The following is a 23,772-nucleotide window of genomic DNA, read 5'->3' as shown; positions in this document are numbered from 1 at the left end:
TGCCGTCTCCTGACGTGTCCTCATCTCTCGCCGACGTCATCGAACAGCATGTATGCAGCTTTTTCGATTCACTTTACGTTTCACAAATATCTCCGCATATCTTCCCCATCTTATATATTGCAAGCATTATACCTCGATACGGTAATTTCTTTAAAAGACAAAGAAAATTATGTTAACCTACCAGAAAACGTAGTTCTCCTCTTTTATTCTGAAGTTTTGTAGAAACTGCAATTGCTACTTGCAGCCGGTGACATGCGCTAAAGTGCTGAGGAACCCCTTCTCGTTTAGGTCTATGCCCTTTAGGTGACATGAACTCGGTTGAGTACGAGATACTACAGGATATTTAAGAGCATCCCAGGCCCGAGTTTGTGGAATTACAAATTCAGGATTTTCTTTATATTTCATGTGCAGCCGGAAATATCTGATACAAGTACTGGGATAAATAACTGGATTAGACAACTACAATAATTTTACTTTCACAGACACCATTCAAGAGCAATGAACCTTTATTGAAATAATTACAGTGTCAAAATGAACTGTATTGGTAAAGCTGGGATTCTGTAACAGTAAGAGCTGTTGAAAAATAATGCTTCTGCTTCAAAAAAAAAAAAAAAAAAGGGTGTCCCATGAACAAAGTAATACAAAGATGGGGTTTATGTACAAAACAGGCAACACTTTTTTTTGGTTATGACTTGAGATATATTGACATTACATGCCAAAAGAGCTTGACACCATATTTTTTTTTTTCATCTAGTAGATGGATGGAACTTTGACAGACATACTCGAAATAGTACAGTGATTTCACAAACATTAATCAGTTTACTTATTCAGAACAAAGTGATGTTGAAGAAACTTAGTATTCCACGGTGGGGGATGCCTTAAGTAAACTCCACCATGTGGGTGGGATCATAGCATGTTCCTCATTGATTTTGAAACTAGTCAGTGTCATATTAAACTTCAGGCTTTCAGCCCAGGTATATTTGAGTATCTATCAAGCTCTCTCTCCCAATGTGCGCGCACAGACACAGACAGACACACACACGATTGAGCGATCTGCCCTCTTTCAACAGGGAGAAAAGAACACTCACTGAAAAACAAACAAACAAACAAACAAACAAACAAACATACATACATTCACAGAAGGAACAGTCGTCACCATGGGGAAGTGCTGTGGGGTGAAGCGCATGCCCCAGTGATGGCGGTTACCTGTTGAGGATGACGTGTGCTGCCTACACTGCTTTCCAAAGCCCCAGGGACATGACCAATCCTAAAAGCTCACTACAGGCAGTTTATTGCTACAGGACACATACTCTCGGGAAACAACATTCGCATTTTGAAAACAAGCTTGGTGATTGGCGCAAATTATTATCCACTTGAAACCCACCACCCCCCCAAGCCCCTTTACATCATCAAGGACCCATGCACTGATGAGCCTCTACATGCAGCTTATATTTCAATGAAAGCTTCTCTATTTGAGTGGATTTTGATTCTTTATTTTTACCTTGGCACTAGACATTCTGCTCAGAATGTGTTATTCAACTTAACTGTGACTTAACATTTCATGACCCTAAAATTTGGGGTCAGATGTACATGAAGTACCGTAAATACCAATTGTATCTGATATTACTCTCCTTTGTACATATAGAGTTCCCACTTTAAGGAGGAATATCCTGCACTCTCTTCAAAGGGTGGAAAAACTGTGAGGGGCTTCAGACCAAGTCAACTGACACACAGTTTACAAAACCAGATTAGGTTTGAATCTGGCAAAAGATTTCTAGTAAATAATAAAACAAAAATACTATTTCACAGTTTGAGCTCTTGGACTGGGTGATAAGGCCTTATACTGACAGCAGTAGTGAAATCAAAGAGGAAGAGCTGATCCCTATATAAGTGAATACAACAACGAAAGCTGAAGATGGGGAGACACCATGGGCCAGAGTTTGGGTTCTGAGAAAAAAAAAAGTACCTTTTAATGTCCAGGTTCATATTCTTCGATTCGTTCAGTCATTTTTTTTTTTCTTTCCAAAAATATGTGCTTTTTTTTTTGCGTTACACATGCGAAGTAAAGAACAAAACAAAGAGGACACATCACTGTAGCAAAGCAAAAAGAAGCCAGAAAACACCCCAAAACCCTTCAAACCCCTACACCAGTGCCCAGAGTCATCCCTCACCCCCCCCCCCCCCCCCCAAACCTCAATCGCTCCGGACGCCTCCACCTCACAAACCCCAGCCAAGAGACCCAGGAGGAGGAGCCACGGGCCCTTTCCCAACAATAAAAATGAGTAAACAACAAAAAGACCCACAAAGCCCTCTCCAAAACCCGAACGGAAACCCCAAATGAAACGATACCAAAAGAATGAGAACAACACCAGAGAGAAGAGAACAGAGAGGTGTTCCGGGACCACGGGGCTCTCCTTGATCAGGGTCGTCTGCCTCCAGCTGCTGACGAGGCAGGAGGTGGAAGTGTGTGTGGGCGACTGTGTGGATGGAGGTGGCGGCGGCGGCGTTGATGACGGAGGGCCGGGGCCAAGCAGAGCAGGGGAATGGAGTCTGACGTCACCTCTGGCCTGCCCTGCCTGGGACCCGGGGAGTAGGCTAGGGGGGGTGGGAATGCCAGACCTCGCTGCCCCCCAGTTTAGCTCTTCACGAGCCCACCGTCGCCCTCACTCACAAAGCGTTTACGCCCCCTAGTGGAGGCAAATAGTCATTTTAGCGATGTACACCACATGCGCACCCGAATTCACACAACTCATCAAGACATCTTTGCCACAAAGTATTGTTTAACTTACAATTTTGGCAAAGTACTATGTTTCAAGGTTTAAGTTGTTTGCAAATAAGAATGATCCTATATTCGTCATACAAGCTTATAAAACGAACACTCTTCCTGATTTGAAGTACTCTTTTAGACATGGCATTGTACGCCACTTACCTCGAGGGACAGGCATCTCTCAGTTGTTTGGTGATGACGGACTCCTGGTAGCAGAGGTCCACAAAAGACTCCATGATGGAGTGGGCATGAGGCACATCCACGTTGATCTCGGGGAGTTCATCATACACTCGCGTGAAGCCCTGTGGTAAGCAGTATTATTAAAAAAGTATTTTGTATTTTATATACAGTGGTGGCCAAAATTATTAAAACACTAGACATGTTTAAGAGTTTTCAGTTGTTTTTGTTGAATTGGCCATTAAAATACCCTAAAAAAAAATTCAATATCTACAAAGTCATCATTATGCTCGATACACCATAGAATAGAGACATCATAATGAGATTTAGGTCATTTTCCGTACAAGCAAGCTAGGCCTATTTCACAGTCAATGTCACACAATCATGTTCCTGCACAGAAGAAGCCAAATTAATTGTGTAATCATTGTCAAGTGTTATTGTGGTTAAATTGATGGTGATGCAAGAGTCTTAGGACACAGCTCGGCGATTCTTTTGAATGTACAAGGCCTATCCTGCTCATTAAGTGATTGGTAACATCAGGGTTTTGTCACTGAGGCCACACCACCAAATGGTATAGATCCAAAGCCTCTAGAAGCAGTCTTGAAGCACATGTTGCTCTTTGAACATGGCTAAGGTGAAGAAGGAGCTAACGAGTGAGCACAGGGTTCGAATAAAGGCTTTTTTTGATGCTGGCTGGAGTTACTGCCCCATAGCCAAGGACTTGAGATGCAGTCCAAGCACTGTAAAGTACACTTTAGACCACCATGGCACCAGAACCGAAAGGGGAGAAGTTTCAAAAAGGAACTCTCAGACACACAAGTGAAGCATCTCAAAATTCTCAGTCTTCAGGACCGAAGAAAGACTTTACAAGAACTGTGTGACGAGATCAACATCACAATGACTAATGGTGCAACAGTGTCTTCAAGAACTGTCCGCCGGAAACTGGGAGAAGAAGGACTTTTTAGCAGAATAGCAGCAAAGAAACATTACTGAAAGAAAACAATTGAGTGTAAAGCCTGAAATTTGCAAAAGAACACAGGAAATGGACAAAGAAAGATTGGTTTAAGTGTTGTGTACTGACGAGTCCAGGTTTTAATAGTTTGGCAAGAAGCAAAGCGTGTATGTTCCACGAAGTGAGGGGGAGAGATATAAAAATGAGTGTCTCTTGCCAACAGTTAAACAAGGAGGGGGTAGTATTATAGTGTGGGGTGTAATTTAAGCCTCAGGAACAGGTTACTTTGGCTTAATTGATGGCATCATGGATACAAAAGTATACCACAACATTCTGGTGAGGCACGGAGTTCCTTCTTGGAGATGTCTTATTGGGCCTGGATTTATTTTCCAAGAGGACAATGACCCTAAACATTATTTTAACTATTGCCGGATCTACCGGCGACAAGGAATCTGCTGTAACATTGAAAATTATGGACCGGCCCTCTCAAAGTCCGGACTTCAAACACAACAAGCAAATTCGGGGCAAGTTGGAAAATAAACTCGACAGATCTATTGTAAATTCCAAGGAAAGCCTTTGGCTTGAGTTGCAGAAGGCATGGGATAACAGTAGTGTTGAAGTTCTCAAGAAATATATTGACTCTATGCCAGAGAGATGTGCTGCTGTAATTGCTGCAAAAGGTGGATGTACCACATATTAAAGTTAAAAGTGGATAAAAACAGTAGGACTCACTTCATCTGATATTTGTTGTGCTCAGAACAGCCATCTGCATGTTTCATGAACATTATAAATTTAAATCATGTTTTGGAGGCAAAAAAAAGTAATTATTCTCAGATCTGTCAGGTGTTCTAATAATTTTGGCCACCACTATATATATAAAAAAAGCAGTATTTATTGTTACACCAGGTTTTATTGCTCTTAGCCTGTCTGTTCTCTCCCTTGTACGTCGCTGGCGATTAACTAAATGAAAATGTAGTTTTCACCAAAGTACTGACCCGATTCATCTGGTCCAGTGTGATCAAACCCATTTTCCAAAAGGCCTGGAGAAGTTTCACCATCATCTGGATGGCTTTATCTCCTTTGGACTCCAGAACCATGACAACAGCCTGCAGGGCCCAACAAACACACACCGCCATTGTCAGTATGGATAATGACCGACAACAAACACATACTGCCATTGTACATCGTTTAATTTGCCCCGGAGGGTCAGTGTTCTTTTTTTACTACTCAGCTATCAGCCATTGGACCCAAATTCTGTTCATATTTCATACCTAACTCTTACTGTATATATCTTATTTATTTACTTATTCCACTTTACATATGCACATACACTGCACTTTTATTGCTATTTTGCACTTCTGGTTGGATGCTAAACTGCATTTCATTGTCTCAGTACTTGTTCTCTGTGCAATGGCAATAAAGTTGAATCTTATCTAATATAAACACACACATATGACAATAACACTTTTATTTGGTCAAAGGTTTTCTGAGGCAGCATTTCCCCACACAGACGATGTTTTACCTCATAAACCAGTTCATGGTGGAAGTGTGGGACTTCCAGGTCCCTTAGGCATCGCTCTGCCTCGGGTACATCCCCTGAGATCAGGTACTCCTTCAGCAACAGGTTCATCTGCAACACACAAACGGCCTTGCGTCAGCACTGCCTTCGCTTCTGGAGTGTTTATTTAACAACCCAGACCATCTAATCTACTTCTGCCCCAGAGCAGATAGCAGATATCAGTTTTACTAATACATTGCAAAAGTATCATTGCAGACAGACAGGGTTGCTACACCCAAAACCACAAACTGCCCATCACTGACCACACCTCCTCTATTTAAGCTACTGAACTCTGAGTCACATTTGCTTTTTACTTTTGCGAAAATGCTTAAATTGCGACATTTTGTTGCATTTTGATAGCAACTTCACTGGAGGAATTCTGTTCACCCACACCATGTTTTGCTGATATAAAGGATTTATCTCGTCTTGTGAGGTCATTGCTTTAATAATAACTGTGTATAGTTGAAGGCTTTAACTTGTGATTTTGAAACGGCTGCTTGCAACAGTGTTTTGGCTCATTTTTGCCTTTCCATGTGGGCACGAATGAGCTCTCAACGCGTCCTGTGGATGTGAATCTGTTTGAAAAGACAAAAACAAACATAGTTTTCTAAACTCAGGACCCTCCACAGTCCATCTTACACAAAGCTCACATGTCTCTCAGGGAAGCACCTCAAGGGTGCTGACCTCTTAAGAGGCTCTGCTTGCAGTGCCAGACCCAAACAATCCCCTGAGAAATGGGTCTGAGGAGCTCAACCACCAATCCCCTCACTCCATCTCTTCTACACCAATCCCCTCACTCCATCTCTTCCACACCTATACCTCTCCAGTCATCCTTTATTAATCAGGGCAGACGCCTTTCGGTGTCATAATGGACCATGTCAGGGCCATGTTTATGCTTGCTAATCTGGCTGCAGTAGACAGTGTTTACTGACTTACATGAGGACATGGAGGCAGTGAGAAGAGACAGGGGGGGATAAGATGTGTGTGTGTGTGTGTGTGTGTGTGTGTGTGTGTGTGGCTCAGGGACAGCACACCACTCAGATTAGGAGAGGCACACAGGACTAGGGTCTGGAGCTCAGGTCTGCCCACAGATGGCTTTGAGTCAGTGAGGGGGGCACAGTGACCAGGGCATAGGTCATTTCCTATTGGTTTCATCATCAGTCAATCAGAGGGAAGTCTGGGTAAACCTCAGTGGCCAAAGCATACAGTAAAAAAAAGTTTGGACACCTTCTAATTTTTTTGAGAAGTTTCTTCTTTACTTTTATTATTTTCTTCCTGGTAGATAACACTTATTTTGTTTAGTACGTCATTCCAAATGTGTTCTTTCGTAGTTTAAATGTCTTCATTATTAATCTACCATGTAGAAAATATTAAAAGTAAAGAAAAAAACTTTTGACTACTGTAGGTCATTTCCTATTGGTTTCCTTATCAGTCAACCAGAGAGAAGTCTGGGTAAACCTCATCCTGGACAAGCATTCTTGCTCTGGCACGCGCTTCATACTGATGCAGGCTTACTCTACTATCAGTTTATAGAAGGGAAGGGTGGTCTACAAATCTGAAGTGGATAGCCATATATGTCGATCATCTCAACTTTGGCATGAAATTGAGAGGTAATGTTTTTCCAAAAAACACAGGATGTCAATCAGTAGAGACCCCATGACGTGTAAATCAATCCAAGAGCAGACCAAAAGCCTTTTTTAAGTTGTTTAGCCATTTTCACTCTGGCAGGGGGACTGCCAATGGAAACTAGCCTTTTGGCTACAATTGGGTGCATTTACATTGAAAACTGAAACTCAGACAGCTTGAGGGTTTTATCAACACAGGGTCCCCTGTGGCCCTCCAGAGGCTGCTGCTGCAGCAGTCAGACCTGTGCTGCTGGATGACCAGGACATCATACCGCCCAAGAGGCTGCTACAGAAACATCAAGTTATGCAACAGCAGAAACGGCTGGCTGTCCCTGCCTCCACGTCAGAGCCTGGCAGGCCAGCTAGTGGCGTCTGCCGAGGAGAGGGCCAGCCCAGGCCAGCTAGTGGCGTCTGCCGAGGAGAGGGCCAGCCCAGGCTAGCTAGTGGCGTCTGCCGAGGAGAGGGCCAGGCCAGGCCAGCAAGTGGCGTCTGCAGAGGAGAGGGCTAGCCCAGGCCAGCTAGTGGTGTCTGCAGAGGAGAGGGCCAGGCCAGCTAGTGGTGTCTGCCGAGGAGAGGGCCAGGCCAGCTAGTGGCGTCTGCAGAGGAGAGGGCCAGGCCAGCTAGTGGCGTCTGCCGAGGAGAGGGCCAGGCTAGCTAGTGGTGTCTGCAGAGGAGAGGGCCAGGCCAGCTAGTGGCGTCTGCCGAGGAGAGGGCCAGGCTAGCTAGTGGTGTCTGCCGAGGAGAGGGCCAGGCTAGCTAGTGGTGTCTGCCGAGGAGAGGGCCAGGCCAGGCTAGCTAGTGGTGTCTGCCGAGGAGAGGGCCAGGCCAGGCCAGCTAGTGGCGTCTGCCGAGGAGAGGGCCAGCCCCAGGCTGCCCAGGGTGCGGCATGCTTGTTTGTTTTGGTAGGCTGGTCAGGTGAGGCTCTGTGTGTGGGAGACGTGTGTTTGTTCAGTCCCTTGTGGCCCTTTGTGTGCCACTGTATAGACCTGAAAGGACACCCTACTCAGAAAGGCAGAGAGAGACCATTCTGCTGACACGAGCATTTAACACAGATCGGCCTGTGGCTCCTCTCCCAGCATGCACTTCACTCCTGTTTATATTACATAACAGCAGTCATGGATGCCAAATGGCGTACTCCTGCACCTAAAATGCTTTTCACTTAGAGCTGAGTGGGGAAGACATTCTAATACGATTTTATGATGAACCACACTATGATCATCGTATTTAAAGTACCAGTCAAAAGTTTGGAAAGACCTTCTAATTTTTTGAGAAGTTTCTTCTTTACTTTTATTATTTTCTACATGGTAGATAACACTTTTTTTGTTTAGTACGTCATTCCATATGTGTTCTTTCGTAGTTTAAATGTCTTCAGTATTAATCTACCATGTAGAAAATATTAAAAGTAAAGAAAAAACTCCTCAAAAAAATGTAAGGTGTGTCCAAACTTTTGACTGGTACTGTATGTTATTCCTTTAAAAGTAGTCTACACAGTAGTGAAGGAAAAAACATGAAAGAAAGGCAAGGAAAGAAATTCAACATTTGAAGTTATGAAGATAACTGCTAAGCACTCCGTTACTTTGTGTTCGTTAACTTAACGTGAGCACAAACACATCTTGGGAGTAGACAGACTGTAGACTTTACAGTATGGAAGATTACCAGGATCAGACAGCTTTTTCAGCCCCCACCTACATGCCCCACAACAACAGGATTTAGGAAACCTCACACACTCGACTCACACAATCACTGGCTACTTTCCAGTTGCCACTGAGAACAGGAATTACTATCAGGTACTTGCCACAGTATAAAAAGAAATTGTTATTTCATCACAATTCTGTGTTTCATTTTTTCAAAAATGTTTCTACACAATTGCAAATTTCACCCTCTCAGATAACTCTGCTAAGGTGATGCACAGTCGTTGGCAAAGAGCTAGGAGTCGATCTTATTCCATTCGGTCAAATGTGAACCTTGATATTCCCAGCCCCCACATCCCATGTGCACTGTTCCATAGCCTCGTTCCCTTACCTCTTTGATGAGATGTTTGACAGGTCTTTGGCCGCCGCCCACTCCCCACACATTATCTAGCCGCATAATCTCCCTCTTCATGGAGAGGAGGACAGCTGCTCTGTCCAGTGCAGCTCTGAGAGAGAGACACACACACACACACACACACAGTTAACAACAGTTATTATTATTCATTTCACACACACACACACACACACACACACAGTTAACAACAGCTATTTATATTCATTTCACATCCCTGCACTGGCTTTGTGCTTAGACTTGACAGATATTTGAAACGCAAAAAGACAGCATATCATTGAATTTCATTACAAAGAATTATTAAAAAAAGGAGGAATGTGGGCATCTGATTTCAGGCTCTCTGGGAGAGAGCCACCAGAACCAGTCCTGGCATGAGGCGTGTGTGTGTGTGTGTGTGTGTGTGTGTGTGTGTGTGTGTGTGTGTGTGTGTGTGTGTGTGTGTGTGTGTGTGTGTGTGTGTGTGTGTGTGTGTGTGTGTGTGTCCTGGAATGAGGCTGCACTACTCCGGGGGCGGATGTCTAAGCTAACAGTGAAGCCGCAGCCTCTCATAATGGCCGTCCTGGGAACACTTCATTCAGCCAAAATCCAGTTACATGAGATACAACACTGCCTTCAGATAAACGGCACATCCATGTAGCAACCGCTCTGACTGACCTGGCATGGTGTGTGTCTCTCTGTGTGTGTCTCTCTGTGTGTGTCTCTCTGTGTGTGTCTCTCTGTGTGTGTCTCTCTGTGTGTGTCTCTCTGTGTGTGTGTGTGTGTGTGTGTGCAACCGCTCTGACTGACCTGGCATGGTCACAGTCCACTTTGCCTTTGTAGCGGTTGAGGAAACTCATTGGCAGCACATGGTCCGCAATGGCTCTGGCTACGAACTGGCCCAGCATCTACAGACGACACACCAGTGACACCAGTCAACGTGCATGCATGCAGACACAGGAGATTAAAAGGAGGGGAGTTCATGTGGATTTAAGGGAAACTTTGGGATTTTTCAACCTGGGCCCTATTTGTAGATCTTTTAGTGTCCAATATTTTAGAAATTGGACCATGGCCGAGTTAGAACGTTAAAACCGGCCAACCCAAAACTGCTATATAATGGAAATCCTAAGGAGAAGCATGCACTTGTTTAAGCCACTGACAGGTTCGAGGTACGAGCTAAAAACAAGTGGTTAACTTTGACATGCATGCTTGGTCCACTGGATTCCTTTCTATAGCCATTCTGTGGTTGGCGGTTTTAGCGTTCTAAATCAATACTGGACCGATTTCACTCTCTACAGTCCAATGCCTTTTAGACTTTTCTAAGTTGTCTGACATGCCTTGATGTTTTTGTACATTTCCCTTAACTAAAAACAAATGGAATATCTGATTATATATTCTAGAAGACCTCAGCAAAAATATCATGTAAGTAAAAGGAGTGTAGTAAAAAAAGGTTTAATTTAAATCAAATGTAAACATACCCTACAAAAAAAAATGTATCCCGGACGAGGGATATGGACTGATGACACTGATCACATAACACATCTTAGGCTGCGTGAGGTCCTACCTGTGGGGCATCAGGTGTGTCCAGGATGAGGTCAGGCAGCTCTTTGAGCATTCTGTCAAAAGCACGCGCCATGTCGCTTTCAGAGAGCATTTTGCCGGAGAGGTCCGACAGCAGGCGGGAGGTGAGCTCCCTGTGGCTGGCTTTGTACTCGAAAGACAGAGACACAGCCATCGAGGAGAACTCAAACTTGTGTGACCCTAAATTCAGCTCCTTCAGCAACATCTGAGGGAGAGACACGGTGGAAATGTTATAAAAAAACAACAACGGAGGGAGAGACACGGTGGAAATGTTATAAAAAAACAACAACGGAGGGAGAGACACGGTGGAAATGTTATAAAAAAACAACAAATGAGGGAGAGACACGGTGGAAATGTTATAAAAAAACAACAACGGAGGGAGAGACACGGTGGAAATGTTATAAAAAAAACAACAAATGAGGGAGAGACACGGTGGAAATGTTATAAAAAAACAACAACTGAGGGAGAGACACGGTGGAAATGTGTGAAAAACAACATCTGAGGGATAGACAGGGTGGAAATGTTATAAAAAAAACAACAAATGAGGGAGAGACACGGTGGAAATGTTATAAAAAAACAACAACTGAGGGAGAGACGCGGTGGAAATGTTATAAAAAAACAACATCTGAGGAGAGACACGGTGGAAATGTTATAAAAAAACAACAACGGAGGGAGAGACACGGTGGAAATGTGTGAAGAAGAACAACAACAACAAAGGAAATACACATCCTCACTCATGCACACGCTGACTGCTTTCAAGGAGAGTAGACTAGAGACACCTTCTCATGGGCTTCTGCGTGTCGAGGTGAGGCCTACTGGGGCTCCTTACCTGCACTTCTTTGGTGTCTCCGTGCTGGAAGTACTCCTTCACGATGGGGTTGACCATTTTCACCAGTTCTTTCTCGTCCAGCTCTGGCACCACAGTGGCGTAGATCGTGTCTCCCTATCAGAACACACAAACACACACACACGGTGACATGTCTGTGACTGCTGGACACACACACACACACACGTCTATGACTGCTGGGCACAGATAGATGCACGCACACACACACACACACACACACACACACGGTGACATGTCTGTGACTGCTGGGCACAGACGCATGCATTCATACTCTAAAACTGGCGCAGGAAGTTGTAACTTGCATCAGAGCTTCAAGTGTGTTAAAGGCAGAGCCGGTTCAGACCTCCATGGGGCCCTAGGCAAAATTCTGCCAAGGGGCTCTCCTAACTGAACCCCCAAAATGTTCAACCGTCGCACCTGACACCCAGTGCTTCCACTCATCCCCCCTTTAAATATATTGCACTTGTGTTGGAACTAAAACCATTTTATTTAGCAGATCCATATTGTCCGTTTTCTGTTGAAGTGGTTGCTAGGCAAACAAATTGAGTCGTGAGAAGACTTGAGCTTAACAAAACGACATGTTTTCGATTTACAATGACCGTGTCTTTATAAAATGAAAGGAGAGTAAAATGCCATAATAAACAACGTACTAACCCCGAAACATCAAACCAATACTTCAAGCAACAGTTTGATATTTCTCGGTATGATCTCACTCTATTAATAAGTGTTTATTATTTAGCACCATTGTCATAATATTTCACGAGTTTTATTTATTTACCAAGAATAAATCGTATCTGCGTCTATATTTGCCTGTGGGCTATCCAAGCAAACAAACTTCAATCTTAGTCAATATGTATCCATTACTTTCCATTTTGTTAAGTGCAGTTGTAACTATACAAGGCTACAACTAAAATTATAGAAGCTAGCCAGACGCACACAGAGACCGGGGATCCCCAAGGGCTCACCGCCCTGTTGATGAAGGTCTAACACGGACTGTCCCTCCCTCTCTCCCACCAGGAGAGGAGAGTTAAAGGCTTTACCTGACTGCTGCTCCCGCAGTTCAATTTCAAGTTCCTTCCTCTTCCTTTTTTCATTCCCCGAGGGATAGCTCCACTTCATCTTTCTACACTGATGATGCAATGATGCGCATGGGTAGCTATCTGACGTCCGCGACGGACAGTTACGTTGTCACGTTTTTTTTTTTTCCCCACGGGGCCTTTATTATAAATAATACATTTGCGGGGCCCTACGCAACGTGCGTAGTGTGCTTATTGAAAGAACCGGTACTGGTTAAAGGCTTGAGGCTATGACGCTTCCCTGGAGATCCTAATTTCTGAGATTTAGCTTAATTTACTTTAAGTTTTTCCAGTACGCTTATGAGCCTTTGCAAAACACAGAAGTAAGTGGAGAACTGGAGTACTGCATTTGAGACGTTTAATTACGCTATTGACCTGCAAGAGAACATATGTCCCAATTTGATTATACAAAATCTAGCTGCAGTGAACCATCTGCGTCAACGGCTTTAACTGCTTTAGTTTCGTTAACCAGCTTAATATTTTAACTCGCAAAACGATAAGCGCGAGGTAAGTGGGAAAACCACAGCTGAGGACCCCTTCCAAGGTCGAGCCAGAGAACACAGTTATCAAAGCACTGATACGAAGGGAGAAAATAGGAGAGAGTGTTTCGTGTGCACATGTGACATTTAGCCCACGCCTGTTGCCAGGAGGAAACCGAAGGAGAGCGCCTCCTCAATCTATTGTTTTGACCCACTCTGAAAAGCAAGGGCACTCTTGAAAGAAGGGAAGAGTCTGCGGCACTCTAAAGGGTTTGGCCGTTTCCAAGCCACTGACTCACTTTCCTGTTTTTCTTTTTCCTCTCTGAAGTAATATAGTTTGGAGGGGGTTAGGCAGAGTACATGTTCCCAGTGATAGCTCGAGGATGCACGGGGAATGAGAACGGCGTAGAACAAAATAGCACACGTATCTGGAACGCAGATCAAGATTTCATATCAAACCGTATTTACGTTATAGATGTAGGCTTCACATCTGGAGTTTAAAAACAAATCACTGTAGTGTTTCAGCTTTCAACTGAAGCAGAGTGAACCCTGGCTGGAGGCTGTACTCATTACAGACTATATACATGTGTGTGTGTGTGTGTGTGTGTGTGTGTGTGTGTAAACTGGCAAGTACAACTCTTCTCTATAAGACTCTGTGCTTTCTGAAGAAGTCTTCTGAAAACAGCTACGAAATGAATCCAACACATCTGACATATTGCCAGGGGGCTGACCCTGCAGCTCAACACAACCGCATCCGAGTCCATTTCTGCAAACACAGAATCGCTGGGAGAATTCCAAAGCTGTGAAAGAAACGTGTTGAAATGAGGTCCACCAAAACAGTTTGGGTACTCGCACACTAAATAGCCCCATACACTTATGTGACAGTACTCGCACACTAAATAGCCCCTATACACTAACGTGACAGTGCATGAATGCTGCCCATTCTTGAAAGCGCACAGTGGCCCCCAGGGACGGCCCCTGACAAGCAGCACACAGAGGGGGCCAACACGGCCGCTGCGACTCTCCTCTTGTCTGGCTGCACAATGTCCGCTCGCACTGAGCCTGTGGCCCTGCACTCAGCAATCGGGCCTGCAGAACCGGCATCAGCAGGTTTGTGTTTCGGGACAAGCAAACGGTTTTGACCCGACAAACCGGGGCAAAACAAGAGCGGGGGTTGTGATGAGTGGTCAGTTTCTTTTTCACAACAGCGCTTTCCCTCTCTCCACGCGGACAGCAGATGCTGTTTCTTTTCTGCTGGGGCTCATTTTGATTCAGAAAGAATGGTTCAAGTCTGAGATATAAATCCGCTCAAAGCAGTGATGGACACAAAAAAAATGCCAGAGGCTTACAACTACTTCTATGTAACATACAATGCAGGTCCATAGCAGAGACTTCAGGAGGACTATTTCTTCGGTCTTACATAGAACCTGCCCAAAGGACAAGAGTGTTCAAACTGGTTCGGACTGTGAAGGACTGTACATACAAGAAAGACGTGTTACTTGTCAACACGGGAACCCGATCCAAGTCGTCAATCTCTTGCATCCCATCACACAAGCCTAGCAGGCACTTGTTTAGACATAGTTTATGACTGCTGGCAATTTTGCAAATAGTAAAAACACACCACACATAGAACCATGGATCTCCCATGACAGCCACTAAATCTAGGCTACTTTTCCAGATTTCGCATCTAGCAAATGATCCCCTCTTTTCCTAAGGGCCACATCGGTGAGCAGACAGTCTCCATGGATACGTGGCCTTCCCCATTCCTCACCTGTGCAACATCATCGTAGTTGGGGTCCTTGGTATCTGGCTCCTCCATCTCATAGACCATGCCTGCAGCTCCCCAAACCCCTTTACCTCCAGCGCCACCTAAAGGAGAGGAGGAGAGGACTCCACTTTAGTGGTAAACACCAAATGCTCACAGAAACGAAAAGACAGCACAGAAATTAAGCTGCTCTCCAGTAATACAAAGCTTTGGGTTAAATACATTGTCCTCGAGCTTATGATTAATCCCTTAAGGTAAGAACTACATCCAGATCCTCATCCGAAGTTACACCAGTTACACCTTTCACCAACACAAGATCACCTATCACCTTTCACTAACACAAACCTTTCTTAGGCAGCCCACGGCCTTTGCCCGTTCTGGACTTGCGGTCGCTGACGTTGATCTTGCCCTTGGGGCTGTTGGGGTCGGCACCCAGCTCTCCGCTGACGGACTCCGAGAGCGACTCGCGGGTGGAGTCCCGGGAAGAAGACTTGCGCAGGCGGCGCTTGGCCTTGGCTTTGAGCTTGGCCTCATGCAGGGCCTTCTCCTGGGGGGTCCAGTTCCCGTTCACCTCCGCATCGCTCAGGTCCTCATCCCCAAAGAAGCCGTCCTCCCCAGCGTGCTCCTTATCGAAGGAAAATACACCTAGGAGAAAGAAGAGGAGAGAAACATCAAGATTTGATTTTTGATTTGATTTGTTTATTTGATGAAGAGGGACAGTGTGCATTAATAAACATTAACATGTAAATGCACCCAATTGTAGCCAAAAGGCTAGTTTTCATTGGCAGTCCCCCTGCAAACAACAGAGATCAGGCTCTGTGCAACGAAACTATCATACTACTCAAAACAAAAGTGCAGGTGATAGGTGATAAAAACAGTGGTTAGTTGCGTTGACTGAAGTAGGTATGGCAACGGCAGATAAAAGGGCTGTCAATACTAACAACAAATAGTGAGCCAGCAGTCAATAATAATGAGAGTATGTTTTTTAGCTAGGTGTTTTGTAAATTTGCATTATTGTCCTGGCTGCAACGGTTATTTCCTCCATGGTCATCTGTTTTTAATAACCTGCTTTGAATGCGTAAATGGCAGATATTCTGTGTAATATGGTTGTTCAGGACTGACAGTGTACAAAACTTTGGCACAACCTAGGATAAAGCCTGGAGACCTTAAAATTGGCCTATAAACCTTAAAATACCCCCTAAAGACCTTAAAAATAGGCCTGTAGACCTTTAAAACAAGGCTATAGACCTTAAAGATTGGCCAATAGACCTTGATGGATGTGAACTGTGATGGCATTGTTTTCTCCAAACCAGTAGAAATCAAATATTTTTGAAGCGAGGTGACTGGATACAACTATTCTCTTTTCTTTGAAGGAGATTTGCTTAAGATTCTTGATGCATCCCAACAAGTAGGCCTACATGTCTCCCCCAGATCTAAAAACATGTTATTCAGTACATCCAGTATAGTACACACCACACTTCAGTCATTTTATAGAGTGTGACCTTCTACACTGAATGATTGTGAGAGAAAAAACAAGCCGTCTGTATGTGCAAAACCATACCCTGTACACCTCCTCAAGTGGTATCAGAACCTTAAAACATACCGGTAAGCTTTAAACTTTGGGTGCACCTAAATTAAAGGTGCACCTGTGCAACCAATGTAAAAAGTTAGTCTGAAGCCCTGACATGGGTTTGATGCATGTTATCTCAAACAAACAAACCAGCCCAGGGGTGCATGGATTGTAACTTAAATGATGAATAAATTCACAAAGTCTGTGTGGTTTAGGTGGTCTGTGTTTGGGACTTTCCTCTCAACAGTGAGAGAAACCCCCCTGTGCAATAATTTTGTGAACAATAGCCCTCCACACCTATCAGACTGAGAGCGTGCGTGTCATGGCCACGGTGCACCAGCAAAGACAAACAGACCTAGTTTAGAGTGTCAGGTGATGATAATGTGTCACATAGAGAGACCCGACTGGTCATGCAAGTTTCTGCGTGACAAAAAAAATGAAGCAAGTTTGAAACACAGGAAGAAAAGAAAAAAAAATGAATCTTGTTATAGGAGGTGCTAAAACTAGCGAGCCTGTTAGGTCCAATAGGCTTGCCTTGCAAACACAAACACCATAGTTGGCACACATAAAAATAAGCCAACACGTTAGTATTTTGGTGTTTGCTTTGCACCATTGTACTGTTTAAGCAGTTACATTTTTTAGACCTGGAGCACAATAAAAATACATTTTAGGATGTCATAGCTCCTAGAACTAGCTACCAACACACAGGCCAAGGACAGACCAGGGACATTACACCACACTTACTCTCTAGCCAGGGACATTTACAAATAACACGTGAAAAGATTTGCCACATGCCTAGTTATGGCACCACATGATGCAATGGAGAGAAATATGTGTTAACATTAGCCATGGAGTTCTTTGGGTGGTGCTGGGGGGGGGGGGGCCCATATTGATAGGACAGTGAAGCTAGGACAGTGACGCTCAAACAGGAAGTGAGTGGGAGAGATGGGGAGTGGGCTCAGGCCAGACTGAAGCTTGTGTCGCCATGGACACTGGACATGTGTGTGCCGCCTCGCTACGGCTAGCCCCATTAGCCTGCTCGCACTGACTCCATTATTTCATGAATTAAATCGCTCTTTTTAAAATCTAGCATCAAAACCCACCTGTTTAGGCAGGCGTATAACTTTTAATGTTCCTGTCTGCTGAAGTTGTTGTTCTGCTGCTGCTGCTCTGCTTTGTGCATTTAGCAAAAAATTTGAATTAACTGTATTGTTGACTGTTGTACGGCGACCTTGAGTATCTTGAAATATAATTATTATTATTAGTATTATTATTAATAAACAAAATACAAAACAGCTCATATATTATGTGAGCCATCAACCATTTAGTTTAGTGACTACTTCCTCTCCGCTGTGCAGTAGTGCCGAACATGCCCACTCAAAATGACAACATGCCAGTGGAGCGAAAACATTACCCAGTGCAAAAACGCCACACTGGTTCACCAACATGGCCGACTACATGTCCGTCTCTGAAGTACGTCTTGAGCAAAACAACCCTCTTCACTCTCCGAGGATCACACCCATTTTTACAGCCTCTTGTTATCAAGCCAGCACAAGAAATAACGCAAGACTGTTGACTGATTACAGTGGCAAACAGTGCTGTTGAATGTCATCTAGTGATATTGACAGCTCAACGTTTTTCTGCGCTTACAAACCCAGAGAGAGAGGCACGGTTAAAGCCCTCACAGCCGAGGGCCGTGCACTTTACTAGAGAGAGGAGGGGGAACAGCATGTTCAGTTGAAGGCTTGTACAGCTGTTTGTGACCCTCAAGGCTTGCTGTAGTTTGAGGCACAGAGAAGTACAACATATCTCCACATGAGGCTTTTTTATGACCAAGTTGGAAATGTTTCCTCCAGGGAATGGGGGCGACTCTGGACACAGGCCCATTCAGTCTGAAACTTGACATGCACTCTGCATACAGTATGGTTGTGTGTGTGTGTGTGTGTGTGTGTGTGTGTGTGTGTGTATGGTTGTATGCTGTTCAGTGGCAGCTGGCAAGACTACAGGCAGGATTTTGGGGACGGCCCTGCACAATGGACAGGCTGCACCTGTGCCATGCGGTCAGACATGGACGTGAACAAGGAGCATGTCCAGTAAACAGCCTTCGCTGTGGGACACAACACCAGCACAGAAACGCCCGTGCACGCCCCCACAAACACACACATACACACACACACCCTGACTCAACACTGCACTCCATTTAGCAGCTCCAAGCACACCATCTCTTGCAACATTCTACCACTCCTCAAACTGCCCTTCCAAACGAGAAAATCAACAAAAGGAGGGAACAGACATTTGAGACTCGAGCCAAGCAGGATGGGCCACATGAAGGACAAATGCTGATAGGGCAGTTTTTTCCTCCCTCTCCTTCTCTCCCTCTCCTTCTCTCCCTCTCCCTCTCCTTCTCTCCCTCTCCTTCTCCTTCTCTCCCTCTCCCTCTCCTTCTCCCTCTCCCTCTCCTTCTCTCCCTCTCCCTCTCCTTCTCTCCCTCTCTCCCTCTCTCCCTCTCTCCCTCTCTCTCTCCCTCTCTCCCTCTCTCCCTCTCTCCCTCTCCCTCCCTCCCTCTCCCTGCCCTCGAGGCTCTCTCCCCCCTTACCACTAAGAGAAGGGGTGACTACATATGGCAGTGTAGGGCCTGCCAGCGGTCACATGACGACTACTCCTCGACTGCGAGGGACAGGAATCTCCCAGGGCGTAATAAATACCCCTTCATCCAGCAGCCAGAGACTTATGGCCTATAGATTACAGACTGGAGCTAGGCAGAGCAGTGAGGGGGAGGAGAGAGAGAGAGCGAGAGAGAACGAGGGAAAGAGAGAGAGAGAGAGAGAGAGAGAGAGAGAGAGGGAGGGAAAGAGAGAGAGCGAGAGAGAGTGAGAAGGGAAAGAAAGAGAGACTGAGAGAAAGAGAGAGAGAGAGAAAGAAAGAAAGAAAGAAAGAAAGAAAGAAAGAGAGAGAGAGAGAGAGAGAGACTCCAGACTGCCCACGTGAGACACAGTTTCAGCTCCACAAGACAAGGCCTCAACTCACCAACCAAACCCAGAACCCAAAAGCAGAGTTTGGCTGCAGGAGACAGGCCCCACTGAGCAATGGCTTTACAAGTAGAGATATCTGACGACATGCTGCCAAAGGGTGTGAGTGCAAGCTAACCTGCCTACTGTGCAAACACTGTGACGGAAGACACATCTATTTAACAGGGTTAGGCGGAATCTATGAAGCAGCACTATGGTTCCAACTGACCTAAAGACCAGGCAGAAGGGTTTTATTACTTTTATCATGATTACAGTAATCCAACTGACCTAAAGACCAGGCAGAAGGGTTTTATTACTTTTATTACTTTTATCATGATTACAGTAATCCAAGAAGCACTAGCGGAACATCAGGTTCTGATATGATGTTGATCATTATTTTACTCCATGCGTTGCTCTTGCTGCTTGTTTTTATAGATTTTATGTAAAGCACTTTAAACTGCAACTTTTGTGTGAAGTGTGCTTTATAAATAAAGTCTTACTTACTTACTTACTTACTTACTTACATGTATGATGTTCAGGGAAAACACACACACGATAGTTTCTAAAACAATGTGCTGCAACAGAGGCAGGATTTATTTCATAAAAAATTTATTTTAAGAGTTCAGTTCTAATATCCACAATGCCTTTCAGTGAGCCTGTGAATAGGGGTGGCGAAAATATTGTTTTATAGATTAATCGAAAATATGTCCCGATATCAATCTCAATATCAATATGTAAAATTTAAGGATCAAACCTTTAGGCCAATATGCATTCTTTTCCAGTTTTCTAGTTCTAACTTCGCAATAGTTCAATAATATCCTAACTGTCATTTTAAAATGGCAATCCAATTATTACCAGTTTATATCCACACTATATGTCGCTCTCTTGTTGCAAATCTCTGTTATCAAATATCTCAACGGTCTTAAGGTAACATTATGTAACAATTTAACCTTAACATAACAGCTTCAAAATGATTTTGGTGGTACACTGAATACGGAGAATGGCATCTGTGCCATTGCCACAACACACGTGGTGCGCCTGTTATTGCACTATGTAACTACAACGTGAAACCTCTCGCGAGAACTAGTGCTTTATGGCTTCACCTCACTCAACAACAACAACTGGACCCATGGGCTAGGTATGCGAGGAAGCTAGTACAGGATCCTCTATAAGGTCATCATGGCAGAAGCGAGAAACCAGGGACGACTTTGTCAGAGGATACGAAGAAAAGAAGCGAGAAACATGAAAGAAGCAGAAAGGTAACTCCTCATGCCTGACCATCAGTATGACGGAGGGAACTGCTCTCTGCAAGTACAGGCTCACAGAGAGCCTGAGGCAGTGGCCATTGGAGTAGCCCAGAGAACACTTATGGTGAGAGAGTGGTGGGTGTGGCTGACCAGTGGTCTAACAGAAAAACACAGGGCCATGCACCTATGAAATACAAAAGCCTTCATAGATGATAACCACCCGTTTGCTATTTGTATTTCCCAGGTCAATATGTGGTTTTCTACAGACATAATCAAAAATTGATTTGGCAAATGTTACAGCATGTTCCAAGGCTGTTCTATTTTCTATTTGCCTCTGGACCAGTAATCACTAAGAGGCTAGACAGGCATGTTGAGAGCAAGGCCAGCGTGTGGCACACATTAAGCGTATTCAGTAGTCCATGGTTAAATCAGGCTTGACATTTGTGTGTGCACGGCCCATTATGTTCCCCAACATACATCTACCTCAGCTGTTACGCAAATGCTCTAGCAGGTACAATGGTTGGATACAAATGGGAAAGTTTGAAAATCTAAATATTAAAACCAAACCGTTGGTTAAAACTAAGTTTTACATAAAAGGAATATTTACCAGCAATAACCAGTAAGAGAAGAGAACAGGAACCCCAACATTTGTACTAGTTCTGTCTGTATTTTTTGTATTAAATCTGGGACTAATAATGAAGGTTTGTGCACTTTACAATTATGAAAGAGACTATGGCTAAAGAAGCATATGAATAACGGAAAGATGGATTGCATTCACTCACACAATGGCTTCTTTGACTACATGTTAATGCCACACCAGCAGGATTGTTTATTCAAGCGTGTCAGTCTATCGTTGCAAAGGGCCACAAGAGTTCACTCATAGTGCCCATCTGGGCCTCCCTGCGCTGACCAAACTATAGGCACGGGTGGGAAAGGATCACTCTGGTGCCTACGTTAACCGTTAAAGCAAAACGTAGGTCAATGGGGTAGAATGAATGATTAGTCAAGACGCGACGCAACACAGAGTAGCTATTCAACGGTCACAATCGGTCACAACACAGATCACTATAGTAGCGGACACATCAATAAATATCCTGCGATTCATTGATAATATAAAATAAAAATATATCTTTTACGTAACCAACGAGTAGAAGGAGCCTGTATGTTACGTAAGGAACAGCTATTGGTCCGTACAGCGACATATATTCGCCTGCGTCACCTAATCCACAGATAGGCATGTGTACATCGAGCAGAGTGAATGGTGCACGGAGCTGAAATGTCATACCGACACATCGGAATGTTCAACCACGACAAGTAAACAAACATGATTGAGTACGGTAGCGTACTGTACATTGTAAGCACCAACAAAACACATTGCGGAAGTGAGGAGGAAGCATCACACCAGTTAAGTGTTGTCGTAGATATGAACAACCCAACTAGAGATCTATACTGCTCATAGCGTCAACATAAAATGCACAGTTTAGCAAATGTTGTGACAAATGCTTTGCTCTAAACTGTAAAGGTCACAACATATGTTTGGTGATTTGGCAAGGGGGCGTGGAATCAAAATGTTCTTCACGCCACATAGCTGCGCTAGTTTCACTTCTACATACAAATCATGGGAAATAATCATCTCAAGCCAGTTCAGTAACATTAGCTCAGTTGTTAACATGAAATGAACCCCTGTTGCTGAGAATATCATTCACTAGCCCGTGTGCATGTTACACCCTATGGTAATTCAGTGACGGTGTGTTGTTGACACTGATACGCAGCTAGAACGACAGCTAATTCAATTATGATACAAATACGATCTTGCATTGACAAGTCCACGCACAACAGACCTCATGACAGCAAAACAGACAAAAACGCTAAATAGCTAACATGAAATGAATCGAACTGTCCCCACCCGAAAGGGTTAAATCACATTGCATGTTCTTGAAACGCGTTTTAACCTGCAATAATTGAGTAATATTACAAGTAAGGAACATACACATTTTAAGCTAAACCAAATGCTCCCGTTGCCTCACAGTTGACACCCCAAACAGTCGAGCAATCTAGCTAAGAAGTTGTCGTTACATGAGAGCACATGGTGGGGAGTTCATGCAACTGCAGCCTTTCCGAGACAATGGCTGGAGATGACTGTAATGTTAGCGTATTAGCAAATATCTCATTCATGCACACCTCTAGCAATGTCAGAAAGAACACACATATGCTACAACATGAGAAATGCACTAACCATCGTGTTGTGCAGCGCCAGTCCATGTCTCAACTTCGGTCGCCATTGCTTTCGTTGCAAGGTAGCTGCTGACCGCGTGCTTGTTTATTGCTTGCTAGTTGCTTGCACGCCCAACGCGCCTGCCTATCATGAAAATAAATGGTATGGTTATGTTCGCGATTTAATCAGGATAAATCATTTAAGTGCTCTATGCACGATGTATGTTTTCGTGAAAATGTCCAATTATTTCCGTGTAAAACCTAATTTTACCACCTCACCTTTTTCTTTAACTTGACAAGCAAATCGTTAAAGCACGTTAGATATTCCCCACAAATTATAACCGTTAACCGTTTCTGAAATATTGAACAAATGAAAAACCAAAACAAATCAACACAAATATAGAATCAAAGCAAACAAATGAGTTAACACTTGTAAACTACAACTAATCAAGCATTCAAAGCTATGTGGGACTGAACACTAGGTCGTGCACATTTCAAGACTGCGCTGCAAAACAAACAAAGTCTGTTTTTAACTTTGGAACGTCTGGACAAAATCACGTGGGGCCAATGTGGATGGGGAGTGGTTGAAAAAGGGGCAGGGGCACTGAAGCTCCGCCCAGTCAAATAGGAAGCAAATACAACGTGCTCAACATAAGTAAAATATCCTTGTATTGTGGTATTTACAATTTGCCTTAAAACCAAATGTCTGTAGCACATCGTGTCCATCCCAGATGATGTTATACCCTTATTACTGTTTACATTAGTGCGCGTTGGGTAGATGGGACGGGAGCACTAAGCCTATTTTACAAACAGGTCAGGGTGAAAAATGTGGTAGTAATAATGATAAATGAAAATAACTGTTGGATTTACCTCATCAATGTATGTCC

The 23,772-nt window shown here is 44.1% G+C and overlaps 1 protein-coding gene across 1 annotated transcript; it reads right to left on the bottom strand.

Annotated features, from left to right (window-relative positions):
- Positions 1-488: 488 nt before the first annotated feature.
- pdcd4a (programmed cell death 4a) lies at positions 489-23,385 on the bottom strand. Its single transcript, XM_080859719.1, has 12 exons — positions 23,165-23,385; positions 22,908-23,030; positions 15,192-15,491; positions 14,853-14,950; positions 11,509-11,622; positions 10,663-10,884; positions 9,909-10,006; positions 9,102-9,216; positions 5,419-5,526; positions 4,892-5,002; positions 2,930-3,069; positions 489-2,687 (listed from the first exon to the last, which is right to left on the bottom strand). The coding sequence occupies exons 2-12, from the start codon at positions 22,951-22,953 to the stop codon at positions 2,636-2,638; spliced, it is 1,404 nt and encodes a 467-aa protein (XP_080715845.1). The 5' UTR covers positions 22,954-23,030; positions 23,165-23,385; the 3' UTR covers positions 489-2,635.
- Between the last annotated feature and the right edge of the window lie 387 nt (positions 23,386-23,772).

The sequence above is a fragment of the Sprattus sprattus genome (assembly GCF_963457725.1).
Source record: "Sprattus sprattus genome assembly, chromosome: 20".
Lineage (NCBI taxonomy): Eukaryota > Metazoa > Chordata > Actinopteri > Clupeiformes > Clupeidae > Sprattus > Sprattus sprattus.
The sequence above is the reverse complement of the archived record's forward strand: the minus strand, read 5'-3'. Positions and strand labels throughout refer to the sequence as shown.

Bases quoted from the DNA above. Each gene is read 5' to 3' on its own strand.
- pdcd4a (XM_080859719.1), bottom strand. From the start codon at position 22,953: ATGGCGACCGAAGTTGAGACATGGACTGGCGCTGCACAACACGATG. The intron at 15,492-22,907 runs GTTAGTGCATTT...TCTTTCTCCTAG, and splicing joins TGGCGCTGCACAACACGATG to GTGTATTTTCCTTCGATAAG. The intron at 9,217-9,908 runs GTCAGTCAGAGC...TCTCTCTCTCAG, and splicing joins GTGGACTGTGACCATGCCAG to AGCTGCACTGGACAGAGCAG.